General features: G+C 41.2%; 1 protein-coding gene across 2 annotated transcripts in view; it reads right to left on the bottom strand.

The window, feature by feature from the left end:
- GADL1 (glutamate decarboxylase like 1) overlaps positions 1 to 19,649 on the bottom strand; it is a 159,235-nt gene that overhangs the window by 4,819 nt on the left and 134,767 nt on the right. The window contains exon 15 of one of the 2 annotated variants that reach the window (XM_045856950.1): positions 7,006 to 7,086. The exons of the other annotated variant lie outside the window; for it this stretch is intronic. Within the exon in view, the coding sequence (XP_045712906.1) occupies positions 7,039 to 7,086 (48 nt within the window). The 3' untranslated portion in view covers positions 7,006 to 7,038. The remainder of the gene's footprint in view (positions 1 to 7,005; positions 7,087 to 19,649) is intronic. 2 annotated transcript variants of the gene reach the window in all.

Here is a 19,649-nt window from a genome sequence, read left to right as displayed (position 1 = left end):
GTTCAACTGTGTTCCTTGTAAGCAAACCAAAAATATCTTCTGATGTGAGCAAGAAAGGTCAAAGTAAGATGGCCTCTCAATATTTCAATACAAAGATATTTCTGATCTTTAACTTGCTGTTGTATAAGGCATAAGAGTGTTCTTCCATGGACAAAACAATGGCATAAGAACAAAGCTTCCTGGCCAAATTTTATCACTTATATGTTCAAAAATTATAAACAAATGACTCAATATCTATGTGACTCGGAGAACCAATTAAGTGAGGGCTTGACAACACCTCACATGTTTTATGAATATAAAATTAATTTCTAGAAGGAATTACTCCTGGGCAGGAGGGGGAGGCCTTCTTTGTCTATGAACACTTCATGGGGAAAGAAAGCCATAAGCAACACCAAGGTTGATCATCATTAAATCTGTGCCACAAATTACATTGTAGTAGTAGCAGTGCTTGTTGTTAACAAATATCTTACCAACCCCTTACAATTTGCAATCTGCCTTCACATGTCTGATCCCCATGAGCTCAAATTAAAGCTTATTTGAACGGAACTCATGTTTTTGCAATTTAGGGATCCAGACTATTCTCATTAACAACCAGTTTATCACCTTTGCACTTAAAAATGTATCAGCCTGGAGTTATAAAGCTCCAGGCACAATCCAGTGTGGGGTACCCTGGATATTTTCTTTTGCTGATCACAGCAGAGAAACAGCCCTAATCCGTCAGGATGGAATCCTCATAGGGGAAAGAAAATATGCACAAACCGAATGTAAATATCCAAAGAGCATCCCTAAATGGAGCACGCATGAAGGAAAGCAATTTGGCAGGAGTGAGATTGCTTTCCGGCCCTCAATTATTTTACTGCTGGTTTTCCTTCAAATTGTAAATCAGGTTCTTTTCTCATGCCTCAGTGCACTGGTCCCTGCACCTTAAGTGGAGGGAGGTCCGGACATTTCTCTCTGGTTGCACAGGAACTTAATTGACATGTGTTCTGTAGGATTGCTGTTTCTGCCCCTTTAAATAATGTCCCAGCAATGATTTAGCCATTTAAACAGAATCTTGTTGTCACATCCCTGCAGGATGAAATAGCATTTGATACTTAAAAGTTGCTTAAACCCAAGGAAAAAAATAAATGAAATAACTCTCTCATTCTGGCCAAGTATAGTACTTTGATAACGAATAACTGACCAGGTACCATAATCGCCTCTTTATGAAAATAAAATTGCAATGTCCATAAAATGACATCTCCTTTGAAAAAATGTGTTACCTACTTAATGTTAACAGCAATGCAGTTTTTTCAATATATAAAGTACTTCTCAAACTGGGAGGAAGTTTCTTTTTTCTATTTCATTCTATGTATACTTTTGTGAAATAAAATAAAAGTTATTCAATGAAATCAAATTACTAAGTAAAAATAAAATTAAAAAGACAAAAAAATACAAGCTCAAGTTTGTTCTTTTGTTTTGAAATTCAACGGTAAGTGTACTGTGTTGTTAAAAATGTTTCTAACAGTAACTCTCGATTTCCATGCTTTCCTTACTGTGCACTGGTGTCACCAAGTTCACAGGTCTTCCCGGGGCTGGAGACCACCCTTGAGGAGTGCTGCTCCCTTGGAACTCTCTCAGCTCCTTGCGGTTGTACATCATTTGAGTCATGAATCGTCTTGTCATATCACACACTTCTTTCTGCTTATTGGCATAGTCTGCATCCCATTTTGAGTGATGTTTTGTATCCCACCATGCCACTGAGCTGTAGTTGACCTAGACATTTCCCAGTTGTTAAGTCTTGGGACTGCTTGGGTTATGACAGCATTTCAGTGAAACCATGGACCTGATCGTGAAGCCTCTACATGGGTTCTTCAGAGTCTAGTCCAGAGATTATGAGACCAAATGGTTCAAAATGTCTGAGACTTTAGGATCTTTATACAACCATTTCCACCCTTTGCTATGAGGATGACATAGTCACATTTACCACCTGCAAGTATGAGGTAGCACAGCATCCGGGGTGGCTGAGAACACAAGGCCATATTTAAAGGAGGTGATCTTTGTGCAGAGAATATGAGGGACAGAGACTACGTAAGCTTCTCGCATGACTCTGGACGGAAGTGCCATTCAGAGCATATAAAAAATCCAGAGAGATCTGTGATTTGCTGGATTCTTCCCTAAACCATGAACCATGTCCCTCAAAACCCAGAGTTGGGAGTTATCGTCTCAATTTCAGTTTAATTAATCTACATTCCATTTTCTCCAAGGAAGCAATGATTCTTTGAGGAATAGGGGGCTAAACTAATAATAATTGGCAAATCTTGTGGGTAGATCATGGGGTGGGCAGGCAGAATAAAAACTGAAGAGTAGCCCTGGCTGGTGTAGTTCAGTGGATTGAGTGCAAGCTGCAAACCAAAGTATCGCAGGTTCGATTCCCAGCCAGGGCACATGCCTGAGTTGCAGGCCATGGCCCCGAGCAACCGCACATGGATGTTTCTCTCTCTCTCTTTTTCTCCCTCCCTTCCCTCTCTAAAAAGAAATAATCTTTAAAAAAAGAATTATAAAAAAAAACTGAAGAGTAACTTATGAGAGTTTTATTGTAATCAACATTTTTCTAAGATCATCTTACCTAACAGAAAATTGTATCAAATGCAGAAAATCATTTACAATATTTTTTCTATAGAAAAAGTCAGTTGAAAGAGTGAATGAGTTGTTAATTTCTATATGCCTACACTAAAATTCATGCTTATTTTTCCTCTTCCATATTCTTTAAAACAGTGCTTATAGCCATATGAAAGCTACTCATTGCAATACATGGTTAACCAAAACAAACACTGAGAAAGCAATAGAGTGGGGCTAATGGAGATGCTATATTGGAATGTTAGTTATTCTAGATCTGGGGTGGCAAACTTTATTTTTCTGGAAAGCACCAAAGAATAAATATTCTAGGCTTTGTAAGTCATACGGTTTCTGTTGCAAATACTCAACTCTGCCATTGTGGCACAAAAGCAGCCTTAGACAATCTATAAAAAAATGAGCAGGACTGTGTTCTAATAAAATTTTATTCAGGGATCATGAAATCTAATATCATATGATTTTCATATGTCATAACATGTTAAACTGCTTTTGATTATTTTTAAACCACTTAAAGTATTACGACCATTCATGGCTTCCAGGCTGTACATAAATGGGTAATAAGATAGACTGTACTTTGTATATAACTTACTGACTCCCTGGTCAAAGTGGAAAAACATTATGATATGTAAAACGTATCCTTTCAAAGGAAAAAGTACATAGAAAATAATGTTCATTGGGCTTCTTTCAGAAATTCTGCATGGAGCCAAGAAATGACAAAGTCTTCTTGACCCTCCTCCAGCAGAGCATGAAACCAGAGCCACAGATGGGTGAGCAGGGTCACCCGCGGCTTTCCTCCAACACCGCGATTCGCGAACAATCACAAAATGTAATTTGCTTTATACTTTCTTCCCAACTCATCTGGGCTCCAACTAAGCCCCATCCTCCATGTTAGCTTGGGGAAGGTTCTCCCGAGTAGAATATTAAAATCTAGCTCATGAAAGAGCTGGCATGAAATATTTACACTTTGCACCTGGCACCCCACCAAAACTGTTTCTGAGACTTGTAACAAGCTACATTACTCATGGCTCGATTAAGTCACTCATGTTTCTTTTGTCAAGTTGAGGGACATCTCAGACGTTATGAGGCCAGATAGACATATAATGTGGATCCAAGTGGGGGCCAGAATTCAGGGTGTAAACAGCCTCAAGGGCCAGAGCTTGAATGGAAGAATTACAGCCCAAGAGAACAATTCGCATGCATAAGGCCTTCGGAGGACTTCAATGGGCTTCCCAGGTTCCTTGCTTCTGAGAAGGGTGCTAGGGCGACTTCTTTATCCCAGTGAGCTAAGGAGACAGTCCACACAAGCTGAAGGCTAATTAGCCCCTAAGAAAAGCTACCCTGGAGAGAGTGCCCAGTTTTGCAGATAGAGAAAATTCGACATATGAGACAGGATGCAATTTCTTTATCTGTTCATTCATTTTCCCTGATATGTATCTCCGTAAATAAAGCATCACTACGGTCCTTTCATGAGCCAGGGAATGGGAAGGTCAACAAAACAATCAAAATGGATCCCAAAGTCTAAACACAGTTGTGCACGTCTTCCTTTTATCACCAATTTTTAAAGAAAGTATATTCTCCGGGGGAAAGGGGTATTTCACCAGTTTCTGATTCTGAAAGAGCTCAACAATATGCCACATACAGGAACTTCCTAAACCATACATAAACATTTTTATCTTTGAGCCAGTTTTCTGGGTTTCCTCTGACTGTACATGACAAGCGGCTTTTCCGTTACACACGCAGCTCAGAAGTGGACTTGGAATGGGTTTTGAATTCAGCTAAACAGATCCTCCAGTTGTAACCTCTGTCCTGCCCAGGGTGGCTGTCGCTTACAGAACAGCTAGAGGAAGAAAACATTGCTTATGGTGTAGAATACTATAGTCCCAAGGAGAGAGTAATTTTTTTAGCCTTATATAAAAAGATTTTTGTGGTAACGGTTAGCTTTACCTCTTCAAAATGTAGCAAATGGAATCTCTTCTTTGACACGAAAGCAAGAGTTGTTCCCCCACAACACAGAAACCTTTCCTTTGTATTTCCAAATACATTTGAGTAATTCGTCTCTTGCCCCAAATGTGATATTCCATGCAGGACAGACGTTTGCCTTCCCAACACAACGTGCTTTTGCAGAAAACTGTTCTGAGTTCAGAGCCCCGAACAGCAAGGAAATGGGCTACGGCTCACACAGGCGTTCCCAGCTGCCTTGGGGAGAGAGATCCGCACCCGCAGAGCTTTTGGCAACACAAAGCCTTCTCAGCTCAGGTCCCGGTACCTTCCAAATCGGTCTGCTTTTTTTCCGCCCTTCCTGATTTAGTGTAATGATGAAGTTTTTCTGCTATTTCATCAAGTTACACATTTTCCTTTCGGAATGGGAATCGCTAGAGAATGCGGCCTTCTGTTGATAACTACTCGACCAGTGCAGTAGAGGCAGATTCTGCCACTGCTCTCTGCAAAAGGGGTCACACGGCATGACTTCATGCATTGCTTCTGGAGCAATTATCTGCTGATAGAGAATTTAGAATATTTTCTTTAAAATCGCAATTCAAGTGATATTACTGAATATGTTACTTCTCTTTTTAAAGTTTTTTGATCATCTATGATCAAATGAGACAAAAAGAGATACAAAAGTTTGATGACAAACTTAATGGCAAAAGAGATACAAAAGTTTACGGCTACTTTACTGAAAACAACAGAAAAGCCTTTCAACTATTGAATGGATAAATAAATGGTGGCATATCTCTACCATGGAATACTACTCAGCAATATGAGGGGGGGACCCAATATGAGGGGAGGACCCAAAAAACCCTGGAATTATCTTCTTCGGGCAGGCCCCTTGTAGTACAGGCTTCTGCCGCTAGGTAAGTGTTCTAGGACCCACTTGTATCAGTGTTCCAGCTGGTGGCATTGTGAGAGGCTGTGTTCAGCTTCAGTGAATTTGTTTGAAGACTCAGCTCATTTGCCCATTTCACGATGGGTGATTTACGAACAAACCTTCCAACACCATGCTGAGTAGCCAGCAGTTTTTGACCAAAACCAGCATGACCCCCGTGCCCCACCCTCCCTATTCACTTGAACTCTCCACAAGGGACTTTTTTTTGTTTGTTTCCCCAGATGAAAGAAGTCCTCAAAGGGAAACGTTTGACCAATGTGGAAGAGGTGAAACAAAGAACAGCAGAAGCACTAAAAGCCATCTGCATCAGCGAGTTCAAAAGTTGTTTTGAGCAGCGGAAAAAAATGTCTTAATGGTCATATTGCATCAAATGGAGAGTACTTTGAAGGTGACTGAAGTTTAAATATGTAAGAATAAAAACACATTTTTTAGTAAATAAATTCTGGGTTTGGGGGGGAGTTCTTCCCTCTTAACAAGGAATAAACTACTGATACAACATGAATGAGTCTCCATTATGCTAAGTGCAAGAAGCCTGACTTGCTTCTTGCTAAAGGCTCCTTGAGATATGATTCTGTTTATGTGGCATTCTGGGAAGGGCAAAACCACGGGAAATTTTCTTTCATTATTTTTTCAAATAAGTTTTTAGTTTCTTGCTCTTCTTCTCCTTCTGCCACCCCTATGATTCAGATGTTGGAAGGTTTAAAGTTGTCCCAGAGGTTCCTAAGCCTATCCTCATTTTTTTAGATTCTTTTTTCTTTCTGCTGTTCTGATCGAATGATTTTTCCTTCCTTGTGTTCCAAATCATTGGTTTGATTCTTGGCTTCATCCTCTACACTGTTGATTCCCTGTAGATTTCTCTTTATTTCACTTAGTGTGACCTTCATTTCTTCCTTTTTTTGTAGTTGTACTCAATGAGTTTTTTGAGCATCCTGATCACCAGTGTTTTGAACTCTGCATCTGATAGGTTGGTTAACTCCATTTTGTTTAGTTTTTTTTTTCTGGAGTTTTATTCTGTTCATTCATTTGGGCCATATTTCTTGGTCTCCTCAATTTGGCAGCCTCCCTGTGTTTGTTTCTGTGTATTAGGTAGAGCTGCTTTGACTCCCTGTCTTAGAAAAGGCACCCATCTGAAAGAATGTGGCTTCTGTAAATCCTTGGTCACTGGACTTACACACAGCTTGATTTTCTGACACTTCTGGTTGTCATTTGCTTTGCGATACAGTTGTAATCCCCTCTGTGGTGGCCTGAGGAGGCAAAGTATTTGTACCTACCCCTCCATCTTGACCAGACTATTAATTTCTTAAAATGAATTTGTTCTTAATCAACTTACATTCACACCTGGTCTTTTATTACACTACTTCATTGTTATCTCTTGAGACATGAGCATTTCAAAGTGTTGTGAAAACATAAATCATAATTTATTGTTTCTCCCTAAAGCATCTTAATTGTATTTAAATAATTCTGAGAGGTTGTGAGTTAGCAGCTTTAGAAATTCAATCTTGTACCTCGTGTATGCCACTTCTTTATTAATCTTCTATTTAAGTTCCAAGTTTTTTCCAACACTGACAAAGTAAACTTCTTTTTTCCTTTAAAAAGAAAGACAGTTGTCGATCATTCTGGCAGTTTGGTTGGGGGCAGGATGCTGGGGTGAGGCGAGAAGCCTGCCATTGAAATATATTGTGTGCAGGGATGTTTTCATTGTATGAAATTTCTAGGTGCTATGTAAAGTATTTTGTAAGTACCTGTAAGTACATTTCAGAATGCAGAAAAATTTTATAAGTTAAAATTTACTTCTTTGGATACGTGAAAAGGTCATATACTGAAAAGGTCCCTTGTCCCCATATTCATGAGCTTGTTCCAAAATTGGACAGCCTCCTTGTGTTGTCCAGCCACTTAAATTTTAATCAAAGGAACATTGAAGAGCATGATTAGGTGCTTCCCGAATATGCTGGAAGATATAAATCTCCAGGGTTCAGGCCCCAAAGCAGAGCAACTGAATTTGAAGCTCAAGGAGATAGGCTTGGTGGTCTATGTATTTGCCAAGCACCCTAAGTTTTTGTTATCATGATGCAACTGTACAAACAGGAAGAATGACAGTCTCTTAACGAGGACTTTGAAAGAACTGATGGTGGGGTGGGAGGTGAGTGGTGTTTCAGACAGGAAAAACAATTTCAAGGGAGGAAGGGCATGGAGATTGTGACTCTCCCTTCTCAAATTGCTTATATCAGTTTTACAGTGAAGCAAACCAGTGACCTTCAAAGAAAATGCTAGCCAACGTTCCTGCTGATCATAAAACCTGATAAAGTTGTTCAAAACACTCAACCATGGCTCAGGAAACAATAAACCTTTTTGTTTTGATTGCTCCAAGAATCAATTTGCTTCTTTCAATATATAGGATCTGGCACAAATAATGCCTCTTTTAATTACAAAATCTTTTATTACAAAATCATAAGCATGTAATTCTGTAACATAACAATATCACACTCAAGCACACCACATGACATTGTAGGTGAAATGTTCAAATTGCTGCCTATCTCATGCAAGACATTCACACACCCTACAAACCACACTCAGGTAAGCCTTACTTCTGCTGGATCCTGTATTTTCTGTTATTCCTCACCTGCCCAATTCTGCTCTTACTCCTTTACCCACTTCCCCTGACATCTGTCCTCCTATAATGTAGAAGTGAGCTGCACTGGTCTAAGTCTCCCAAGCTTTACTTAATGTAAAATCGGTGGTCTATTGCCCATGAAATCATATGCAGCTAAGAGATTATTTCAGCTTGGCAAAACATGGAGAAATAGGCTGTACTTTGACAGGACACACCTTTTCTCAAATATAGATTTTTAGCCTTATTTTCCTCCAAAAGATATCTCAAAATCAGGCATGCACAAACAGACAAGTGCTTTAACCTGAAACAACTGCCCTGTTTTACCCTTTTGGATGCAGAGGAGCAAAACCACAAAGACAAAGTTTCAAATCCCGGCAAGACTAAAGAACGCAGCTTCACATTTGGTGTTTACAACACAGAAATGCCGATGACAGCAATTCCAATAAACCTAATGCCAGCCATATATTCAAGGCAGCTGAAATGAACAGTCATGAAAATAAACCAAACTGAACCGAAAGCTTTAGCTGAAGAATGGACACAATAAACGTTTTACACACTCTATAAAGCAAAAATTTAATGCTCAATTGTGTCACAGCCGCCATCTGAGCTCATAGCTCTTCAGTAACTGTTGTGGGCCAATTCCCAAATTTTAGCCCAGGTTGGGAAATCCCTATATTGTTCCTTAATGTGACAAGGTAATTGGAGACTTTCAGCCCCGGGTAGCACCCCTCCCCCCCAGAGGCATGTGGAAAGGAGTCTAAGCATTTTGAGTTGTTGCAATGATGTCAGGGTGCTATTCGCATTTATGTCTGAAGGTCAAAGGTACCAAACATTTCACAAGGCTTACAGTCATCCTGCCCAGGGAAGACTTCTGTTGCCCCCAAATGTCACTGTGCTGCCGTTGGAAAACACTGACCAGGATCCCCGTGTGCTCAGGGAAACCTCCTCCACTTTGTTCTGACAGTTTTGCATCTTTTCAGTGTTTCTCATGAGTTATTACCCTTGCTTTGGTCCAGAAGGGTTGACCAAACGGATGGGTGAGCCAAGTATATGGGATCCTCAGCAACAAACAGGACTGTTCTGTTGCTTCCCTTTGACTTGTTGTTGTTTTATTTTTACTTCTCCACCTGCACTGAGGTATGGTTGACCAATAGAAATGGTATACATTTACAGTGTACAGTGCGGTGTTTCAATAGGCACACACATTGTGAAATGATTCCTCAAAGATTCTTAACATATTCAGCGAGTATCTCTCAGTCTGAGAGGAGAACATGGGGCAATCCCGGGTTTCTGTCTAGGTCCTCTGGACGTGGTCCAACATTTCTAAATGCTGCATCTGGCTGTTTTAGCAGCGACACAAGCTGGAGGCCCTCAAGGTGGTCCGAGCACGATGCCCACTGCAGTAGGTGGGTCAGATCCCCTCGTTTTCAGCCTCACAGATGCCGCACTCACAGCCCAGCCACACATTCCGTGAGAGAAGCCTTCTAAAGAGGGTGAAAATTCTGATTCCTCTTCCCACAGGTTTTCTCAGCGTAACTTTCCCAGAGAGTCCTATTCCCTTCCACTTTTTTGGCAATAGGCAATTAGCAGCTGGAATTCTGTCTTTGGACACATTCCATGTCAACAAGCCTCTCACGGCCCAGGAGGCTCTTTGGGACATGCACGCAAAACCCCAATGGCAGCTCAGGCACAGGTGTGGGAGGTGGTCCTGGTGTTGGCACAGCAATAATTTCAAGGTGCCGAACCTGCATATTAGGCTCAGGAGACTTAGCTTCCTGAGTCGCAGAATTATGGTTTTTATAGCAGATTCTGGGGCCTGACAACACAGGGAGTAAAACAGGAAGTGATCCCATGGTTTGTGCTGCTCTGGCCTGAGAGGGCTTGCTCCGCACAGCCCGCCAAGGAATATGCCTCAGTGAGGTGCTCACCAGCCCAAACCCACCCTCCTGCCACCGCCTCCTTGCACCCACCCGCCTTTGTCCTTGCCTTGTTTATAGTTTTTTGCACTGGTTATTTTCTTTCAGGGTAAACTGAAGTTCAAATGCTCTTTTTTGACCTGTGTGGGTTGAATACAGATTCTCATTGTCTGTCTAACAGTTAGTTTGCATGCACAGGACCTACACCCACCCCTCCCTGTGGCTTTTCTTCAAACCCCTATTTATAGCAGTTTTCATATCATTTCATATCGTTTCACTGCACTTCTTTATTTAGCTCCAGTGCATCCTAAAAGGCCTGGGGTTGCAACCTCAGAGGCACAACCCGAGCTTTTAAAGTCACATATTTCATGTAGCTTGCTTTACGCTTTTTTTAACCGAATCAAAGAGAGCTACCATGAGGATATTTAAAAATAATGATTGTTCCTGTATTACTCATAAAAATATTGAGAAAATGTTAAGCATCAGGTGTTCCTCACTGAAATCTATATAAATACTTGTCAAGAGTTTTCTTTCTTTCTTTTTTTTTTACAATGAATACTGTTAATATTAAGCAACGGTGTTTAGGTTTGCACATTTCAAACAAACTAACAAAAGGAAACAAACTAACAAAAGGAAATTATAAATTCTTCCTTATATAATAAAGGGTCCTTCAGCACTCCTTTAGCTACTCCCTAAAATGGGAAGCTGCCTTTTCCCCAAGGTCATGGTGTCCCAGTTGTGTTCCAGGGGCTACAGGCTACAGTGCACTGCAGAGCGGGGAGGGCTGCCCTGGGGTCAAGAAGGAGGCAAGGGAGGCAGGGCCCTTCTTGGCCTAAAGCAAGCTGCACTTGACTCGTCCTACACACTGCAGTTCTCTGTAGCAGTATGACAAAAAGGGCTCTGCCATTTAGAAAGACCATGTTGGAATTAGATTGGCAATGTACTTAGTATTATTATTCAAGGTCTATCATTTTGGAACATCAGAAAAACACTTTCTACGTGACCAGTCTAAAGGAAGCAAGGGCCTCTGGTAGTCTGCCATTCTTGATGGAGTTGGGAAAACAGAAGAGCCACAGAGAAGCACGTTGCTTTGCTAAACCAGTGTGTACAATGTGATGTCTCAACACACGCATATATTGTGAAATGGTTCCTCAAAGATCCTTAACATATTCAAAAAGTATGAGAGAAGAACACAGGGCAGCCTCAGCTTTCTCTCTAGTTTTTAGGCTTCTTCTGGTGAAGAGTTAAGGATAAACCACACATGGTCAAGTTACGTTCAAGTAGAGTAATAATAAATAATAAATGACCATTTTATGTAGCTGAACGGCAAACCTGCCATATCACTGTCCAACAGAAGGACTCCTTTGCTTCTCATGGGGAATCACTATTCCATTGCTGTGCTCTTCCGCCAGGAAGTCCCAGGGCTTCCACTTGTCCACCGGTCATTCGAATGTGCTCCTTCTGTGAACCGCTTGCTCGTGTGCTCTGCCAATTTTGAGTGATCGTCTTTTTTTTCTTACTGATTTAGAAGGACCCTCTATGATTAAGAACATTATCTGATTGTTTTTCATGTTACAAGTTCTTCATCTGCTTTTCATTTTCATTAGTTTCTAGTTATTTCATGTACAGTTTTAATATTTATATAATCAGACCTACCAATTATATACATGTATTTTTTTCAACATTGGCATTATACTTAGAAAGCATTATCTACCCCCAAGATTAAATAAATATTTGTTTCTTTCTGATTTGATTTTGACACAAAACTTTCAGTGCATTCGAATATTCTGTTTGTACCTGGCATAGATCAGAGACACTCTCCCCACATTCCCACATTTAACCAGCAGTCTCAACACCTTTAATGCAGTACGCCTGTCTTTCCCCAGCACATATGGGGAACAGGTATGATTCCTATGAATACTTGGGCCTCACCTTCCTATCCTGTAAGGTTAATATGTCTATTTTTTCAGTAACCCGAGCTGTTTTCTTCCTTGCGGTCTACAAAATATTAAAGAGCTTGAGGGGGGAATCCCCTTGTCAGCCAGCAGTCATCCTGTTCAAAATGTTCTGACCTATCGGCACCCACTTATTCTCTTAGATGGCATCTAGAAACACTTTGACAAGTTTTTAAAAAGCCTTCTGTTAATATGATTAGAATTCTATTAAGCCTGTATTAATCAGGGGAAATTAATCTTCTCATCTCCAATTAATGGTGTTTTTCAGTTTCTAAATTAGGTAGGTTTTTTTTTTTAATACAGCTACTATTTCTTTGACACTCCTCTTTTCTTTGAGAGGAGTGTCAACTACTATCCACTTCAATTCCTGAATTGGATAGCATTTGTGACAGGTTCATTAACATTCGGATGCAGTGGACACCGCGTGGCCTCCAGCGTAAGGTGAGGAGAGGTGGGGCGGTGTCCAAGAGGTTTCAGGAATACTCGCTTTTTGAGTCCAGCTGTCCTGAGCCCACCATGCTCTGATGAATCCCAGGCCACACGGAGAGGCCTCACGTGGGTACTCTCTGGTTGGTAGTCCCGAAGGCGGTCCCAGCCACGGGCCAACATCAACCAGCAAACATGTGAGGGAAGGCGTACCGGGAGGATCTTGGTCCTGATCATTCCCAGACGAGGCTCCAGATGTGCTTTTCCCCCCGTGCTGTCCGCATCCTAACCCACAGAGTCCGTGAGCACAATAAAGTGGCTGTTTAAAGCTGCTACATTGGGAACAATTTGCAAAACAGAAAATGCCACTGGAACTGTGGCCTTAAAATTGTATAGTTTTCTTTAATTGGCACTATATTTAATTCTTGTTTACTTAATGTGTTTTGTTTTGTTTTTTTTGCTGTTGTGGTGGTGAAATTATTCTGACTAATAAGCTGCCTTCTGATATAAATTTCAACTCTCTAGCTCCTAATGGCTTACTCTTTATGTAAGACAAAATCCTTGTTTAGATATTCAATTTTGTACATTTACTACACAGCAAATCTCCAAAAGTTTTTTTATTTGGTGTCCTTGCATTTTACAGACACACAATTACACACTCTAAAAGGAACATATCTGGATCTTCTGCTTTTAAATACTTAAAGCTGACGTCTTTGTCTGGTCATTGCATTGGCTGGAGCTCCCAGAACATTAAATCACAGCACTACAGGCAGAGCCTCCTAATTTGTTACTGAGTTTAATGAGAAGGCTCTTTGTGCTTAATAACATACATATTCATCTTACACATCACATAAGCAAACAAAAGCAAATACCCATGAGATAACCTCTAAGCCTTAACACATTAATTTTGAAGGTCGTTCAACATGTGTATTTAAAAAAAATTTGGTTTTTTTCTTTCTTGCTCCATAATTTTGGATTCCTTTCTTGACTCCCTTGTTCAGAGACAGGTAGAAAGTGATGAAATTGCTTTTTAAAACTTGCTTTTGCTTAGCTTTTGAAATAATGAAGTTCTGCTGAATGGAGCACTAAAAATGGAAGCCGCGCAACAATGCCGTGCGCTCCACTGGCCGGCTAATCCATCTCCTCAGACAGTTTCTCGAAGTCCAAAAATGCTCCTTAAATTAAGTTTTTCAACCTGTACGAGTGGATTATTGTGTGGCTTCCTGAAATAATCCTCTCAGCGTTTAACGCAGTGCTGACCCAGTTTGGGGAACTATCTTTAATATCTTGTTCTGCTTTGCTGACCTCTGGGCAGAGCAGCCAGAAATATCTGCATTTAACAGACAACTTTCATCTGCAGGCTCACAAAAGGGTTCGCTTGCTTTAAAAAGGCAATTGAAACTTGTATCGCAAGATGGCCTTTTAGGTGATTTTTACTTTCCATTTTAGAACCCCGACAAATAGGAGGCAGAGATCTGGAATAAATGAAGTGCCTCAAAATCGTGTGTAAATCAAAGCCGCTGACCAGACCTGCATTTTACCTCGCTGCTGATTATTTGTCAAGTCATAGGCACTCGCCCCAGAAAGAAAAGCAGAAACACATGTGTGGCAGATGAGGCGAGGCCGGGTTGCCAGAACTAAACACAGAACAATAACCCGCCCAGAGGAAGAGTGACAGGGTGACGCGCTCACACAGAGCAGTAACTCCGAGATTTTATAACACACGCTGGTTACCTAAGTGCTAGGTAAGAGGATGGATATCTTCTAGTGGGCAGATGGGGGATGGCTTGCAATGGCCTGTGGTAAATTTTATTATTGTTCTAAATTATTCAAATGTGCCTCTTGTTGTAAGAGTATGCCTCTGTCTGGTATCCTGCAGCGGCTCCCTGTAGCAGGAGGGAGTATGTATCACTGTTCCCTTGTCATGTGACCAACGTGAGCATGAACTTTAAGAGCTGTTGTGTGTTTCTCCCGACCCTTTTCTGCTTTCCCTTTGCTGTGAGGATGGTATGTCCCAGAGGTGGCTACGCCTTCTGCCCAGGGGCGGGCCTGAACGCCAGAGGCAGGGCACAGCTGCTACTGACCCTCAGTGGACAGGAAATGTGATTAAAAAAAAATAAGCAAACCTTCCTCATCATAAACCACTGAGATTGTGAGGGGAGAGCAGGGCACTCATTTGTTGCTATAGTATAACTAAGTAAAACCTAATTAATACGATACAAACGAAGGTGCATTAGGTTAGATCTGGGATGGGTTCAGCTTTAGAGCAACCTGGGGAACTCCTGTTGGTTCGAGATGCCCATCAGTAAATGAATGGATCAAAAAACTATGGTACATTTACACAATGGAATTCTATGCAGCAGAAAGAAAGAAGGAGCTCCTGCCCTTTGCAACAGCTTGGATGGAGCTGGAAAGCATTATGCTAAGTGAAATAAGCCAGGCAGTGAAAGACAAATACCATATGATCTACCTTTAACAGGAACCTAAACAACAAAACAAAGAAACAAACAAAATATAACCAAAGTCACTGAAATAGAGGACAGGCTGACAGTGACCAGAGGGGAGAGAAGAGGGAATTTCAGGGGCGAATGGGAAGGCTTTACAGGAACAAATTTAAAGGACACACGGACAAAAGCTAGGGGGAGAGTGGTAATGGGAGGGAAGTGGGGAGGGTTGGGTAGGTGGGCTGGAATGGGAGTAAAAGGGAGAAAACTGTACTTGAACAAAGATTAAAATTTTAAAAAAAATTTTAAAAATAACAAAAACTTAAATGTTACAATAAATAAATTAATAAATAAAAAAGAAAGTTTGACTTTAATCTTCTCTGCATTAGTGATGCGAGACAAAAGCCCTCAACCCTGAGGATACCATGCACTTAGATTTTCATAGGCAAAGTCAAGGCAACAACTTGATGATATGAAACTATTAGTCAATGAGCATCTGCCATCATAAAAGTGGTTTAGTCAAATAGAGAGGTGGTATTGATCTCTAGCACAGGAATTGGCAAACGTTTTCTTTCAAGGGCCAGATAGTAAGTATTTTAGACTTTGAAGGCCATACAACGTCTCTTGCAACTACTTAGGTTGTAAAACCACCATAGATAACAGAAACCACATGGGCATGGCTGTGTTCAATAAAACATTGTTTACAAAAACAGCCAATGAGCTGAATGTGGTCAGCACGGTGACCCCTGCTATAGCATAAGAAAACTTAAAAACATATACAGACAAAGGAAAAAAACCCTAAAACAAGCCTAACGATTTACAACCATGTTTATATTGTTTTAAGATTAAAAGTTACCCAGTAACCACTGAAGGGCATTGAATCATTTCTTGGTTTTCCCATATGTAAAACAGAGATAATAAAAGCCACTTCATAAGGTAGGAATAAATGAAGATGAAATATAAAATGCCAGTAAGAATAATCCTTGACATAATTGACCACTTTTTTCTCCCTATAAGTTAAATGCCACCAGAGAAAAATATGTCTGTTTTTCTGCCTGATTTAACATTTTAAATTTACCTTCCAGCCCTCCTCTTGGAGTTCACCCTGTCCCAAAATGCTAAAGTGCCCTCCCCTCTATTCTTTACATTTCCTCTTTGCCAAAGTAAGACCAACATCATTAACAACTGCATGTGAAGTCTTTCCTGTTCATGAGATGAATAATCTGATGTATATCACATCTATCACAGTTCATCGCCAAAAAATGAAGGTAGGTATGAATACATTCCTCCTGAAGTGGTATAAAAGTAAAGGTAGAAATATTCCTGTGTAAAATTTGTATATGTGCTTAAGGAGACTTCTACCTTAGTCACAGAGTAGGGGAGAATTTTAAGGCAAGCGAAATTGCTCTGAGGTGACAGTATGGCTGTGTCCTTAAATAAACACGTGGGGGAGAGAGCAGAGAACAGAGAAATGAGTTAGTGTTCACTGAGTCCTGACGTTAACACAGTTCTAGTGGTGGGCGGAGACAGCGGCATCAGCACCAGACCTTGCACCGCAGCACTGTCCCGTGTTGCTTCTGGAATGGGGAAAAATTGCTTTGGAATCATCTGGAGATGCCTGTTAACATGACAGATTTTAGGATACCGCTCATGGCAGACTTAGCATACCTCCATTCTCTAAGAAGGTGGGTCTGGAAATAGGATATTTACCAAAGCTTCCTTATGATTCTGATATGAAGCCTAAAAGTAAGGGAACCACCTTGTTAAAGGAACATGAAGGTCGTGAGAGACGCAAATAGTCTTTGCCATTGGCACTTCCACGGAGGCAGGGGAAACAGCATCGGGGCACATCCCATCGGGCAGTGTGGTGGACAGGTGAGCTCACATTCCTGGTGAGGAGTTTCTTTCTCTTTCTACTCTGTACTTCCTTCTCAGTTGAAACCAGTCTCTAACCCTGAGTCATCTGACTTCACACTCAAGACACCAACAAATAAAAATGAGGTCTAATTTTAGGGTGCAAGAAAAAAAAGTGCCATTAAAATAATTGCTAATAAAATTGCCATTCAGGTATTTGGGAAAAAAAAATCCAGAATTGGATCCATCCCACGTACGAAAACCTCTTTCTATAAATTCAGTGCTGTATTTGGGTGCTCCTGAGGGCCAGCAACGCAGAGGAGTGAAAACGAAATAGCGTGAGTGTGAGTGTGAGCGTGAGCATTAAAGGGCAGCAGGGCATGAGGGCACTAAAAACTCCCACAGTGGAAGGATGTAATTTAGGCCAGGAATTCTCCGTTCTTCGTCCCCACTGGCCCTTTTTGATGTCTTGTAAAGTTACAGCAGCTGTATAAGGACGTCTCTACCACCTGGCACCTTTCGGATTCCTGCATTTTTTTCCCTTTGCCCCTCAGATGACTTTTATCATCAGAGGCCGGAGCTAAGCCTGGCACGTGAAGCACATCATCGGTTTGAATCGGGATCCGTGCTGTTCATGCTGACAGCCAAATGATCACAAGTGGAATCAGGCCATTGTTCCCGCCCAGGGACTTGAGCACCCAACTCATTAGGTTGTCGAAAGTTTTTCCTTTGCCCTGGAGCTGCCTCCAGACCTCAAGCACGTTATGAAAAAATTCAGTGTAGTTGGCTACTGACAATAATATATTAGCTTCATCTATAGCTGTCAAAATGAGGGTATGTTTAGCTGTCTGAATACTCCAGCAGGAAGGGGAGGAGGGAGTGAGAAAACTGTGAAATTAAGCAGAGTCTGAAATGAAACACACTTAATAATTCTGGTAAAGGATAAATTTATGTCTATTCACACATCTCGTTGGAAAGTTTTACAGCATCCTCAAATCTAGTTTTTTTTTTTTTTTGAAAGACAATCTCCGGTATCTTTTGTGAATCAAATGCACTTTTGAATATTTTAAAATAAAATTAACGTATCCTTTCCTTTGTGATGAGGACTCTAGACACGGCCATATCTAAGGGAACGTGACCCAAGGATTTGCATATGGGGGCACAGAGTTTATAGATTTCCACTGGCCTGTCATATTCCATAATACTTTCTCTTCATTGCCCATCTGTCCACCCTACTCACTGAACTTGGACTTCAGTTTCTGTCAGAATTGTGGCCTGTGGTTTGAACTGACTGTCTTCACCAGGAAGGTAAAATGAATTTGTTCCTGATTCCCAGCACCCGCTGCTTCACTGGGGCCACTAATGATGGTTCTAGCAAAGCTTCCTGTCAATCACACATAAGTGCTTCCTGTCAAAACCACCCCTAAAATATTGACAAGTATGGCCTGCAAAATAAGCTTAACAATATGCAGACCTAATCACTCATTGCATAATGAAAGGTTCAGTCATTCTCAAAGCCGGAGAAAGGGAGTTGGGTCAGTCACAGAGGGGTAGCTTTGTGCTCTCCCTTTCTCTCCAGACCGAAGCACCGGCGTGGCGACGATGGATTGATTTGGAACACCATCTAGTGAAGGATGTGAGGAAGTGCATGAGCACAGAAATACACCAAGTCGAATTCTGATTCAAGTGATCAAAACTTTCTTTCAGACTATTTCAAATGGGTGGAAATAAGGACAGTATTTTTTTTTTACGTGAGGGCAAAAACAAAACAGAGTGGTCTGCATGTAACCACATTCAGCAGATGGCATCACCTGCTTCTTGGGATAGACGGGCCAGGTTCCTCTCTCAGCACTTCTCCACTGGCTGCAGGAAGGATGTAAGAAAGGGCCCACGGAGCCAGCCCGATCAATAGGCAAGCTCTGCCAGAATGGGAGCATCTGGGAATGGCACCAAAGGCTTTAGGGAGAATGATACCGGGGCACCAGATTCTCCAACATGCATCTATCAGCCGCGGTGTTTTCGGTTAAACAGTATACGTGTCAGAGGCCTCACTATCAAAAAGTTAAATGTTCTTCTGGAACTCGATAGCTTTTATTGCCAGAAAAATCAGTACCAACAGTACCTATTTCACAGTGTGCTGCACATGAAAAGCACTCAATAAATATGATGTTCAACAGCTAGAGGTGGCGGCTAGGATTTTTAACTGGGGAAGAAAGTTGAATATAATTCAACCATTAAATGTTGAGTTCTTCTGTGCAAAATGATGCCATTCATTTATTCCTTCCTTTGGAACTTCTCAGCTCCACACTTCAATGTCAACTTCCCTCACCACATTGATCTATGTGCTCTTGGCATTGAATAAATGTTCTGTGACTGTCTCTAAACTTCCATTGGTGGCAGGGGAGGTGGGGGGAGAAAGAAAGCAAAACCAGTAACAAAACCCCCAAGGTCAACATTACAGTGCTTTTACTATAAACAACTATCAATAGTTTCTAATGAATCTTCATTCATCTTAGTTTGACTTTCAGAAAAACCTCTCTTCACCATTCTTGCTGGCTTTGTCATTTCTAGCTGTAGCTCAAGTTACACAGTGAGTGTGCCACTTGGGGTGTCACAGTTTCTATGAGTAACTGAGTGCAACTACTCTAAACGAAAGCAAGTGCTGTGTTTGTGTGGCTTGTGTGGCTGGGTTTTCCTTTTTAGGGGGAGAAAACAAGTCCCCATCAGGTCTCCAAGCCTCCATTGGCGGCCACTGGAAAGATAATGGCCTTCCATCATACCTCGGTCTTCTCTCTCCAATCAGGAGAAAAGAAGGCCGGACAGAATGCTGGGTGGCCCTCTCTTTCTCCTTCCGACACTTTCACTGCTTGACAAGTGGCTAATGAACAATCATTGTCTACATCCAGCCACACCCTGACCAATCCATGTCTATTTTTAAGAATA

Source organism: Phyllostomus hastatus, unplaced genomic scaffold (assembly GCF_019186645.2).
Source record: "Phyllostomus hastatus isolate PE091 unplaced genomic scaffold, TTU_PhHast_1.1 phas_scaffold_129, whole genome shotgun sequence".
Taxonomy (NCBI): Eukaryota; Metazoa; Chordata; class Mammalia; order Chiroptera; family Phyllostomidae; genus Phyllostomus; species Phyllostomus hastatus.
Note: the sequence above shows the minus strand (reverse complement) of the source record. Positions and strands in the feature narration are given on the sequence as shown.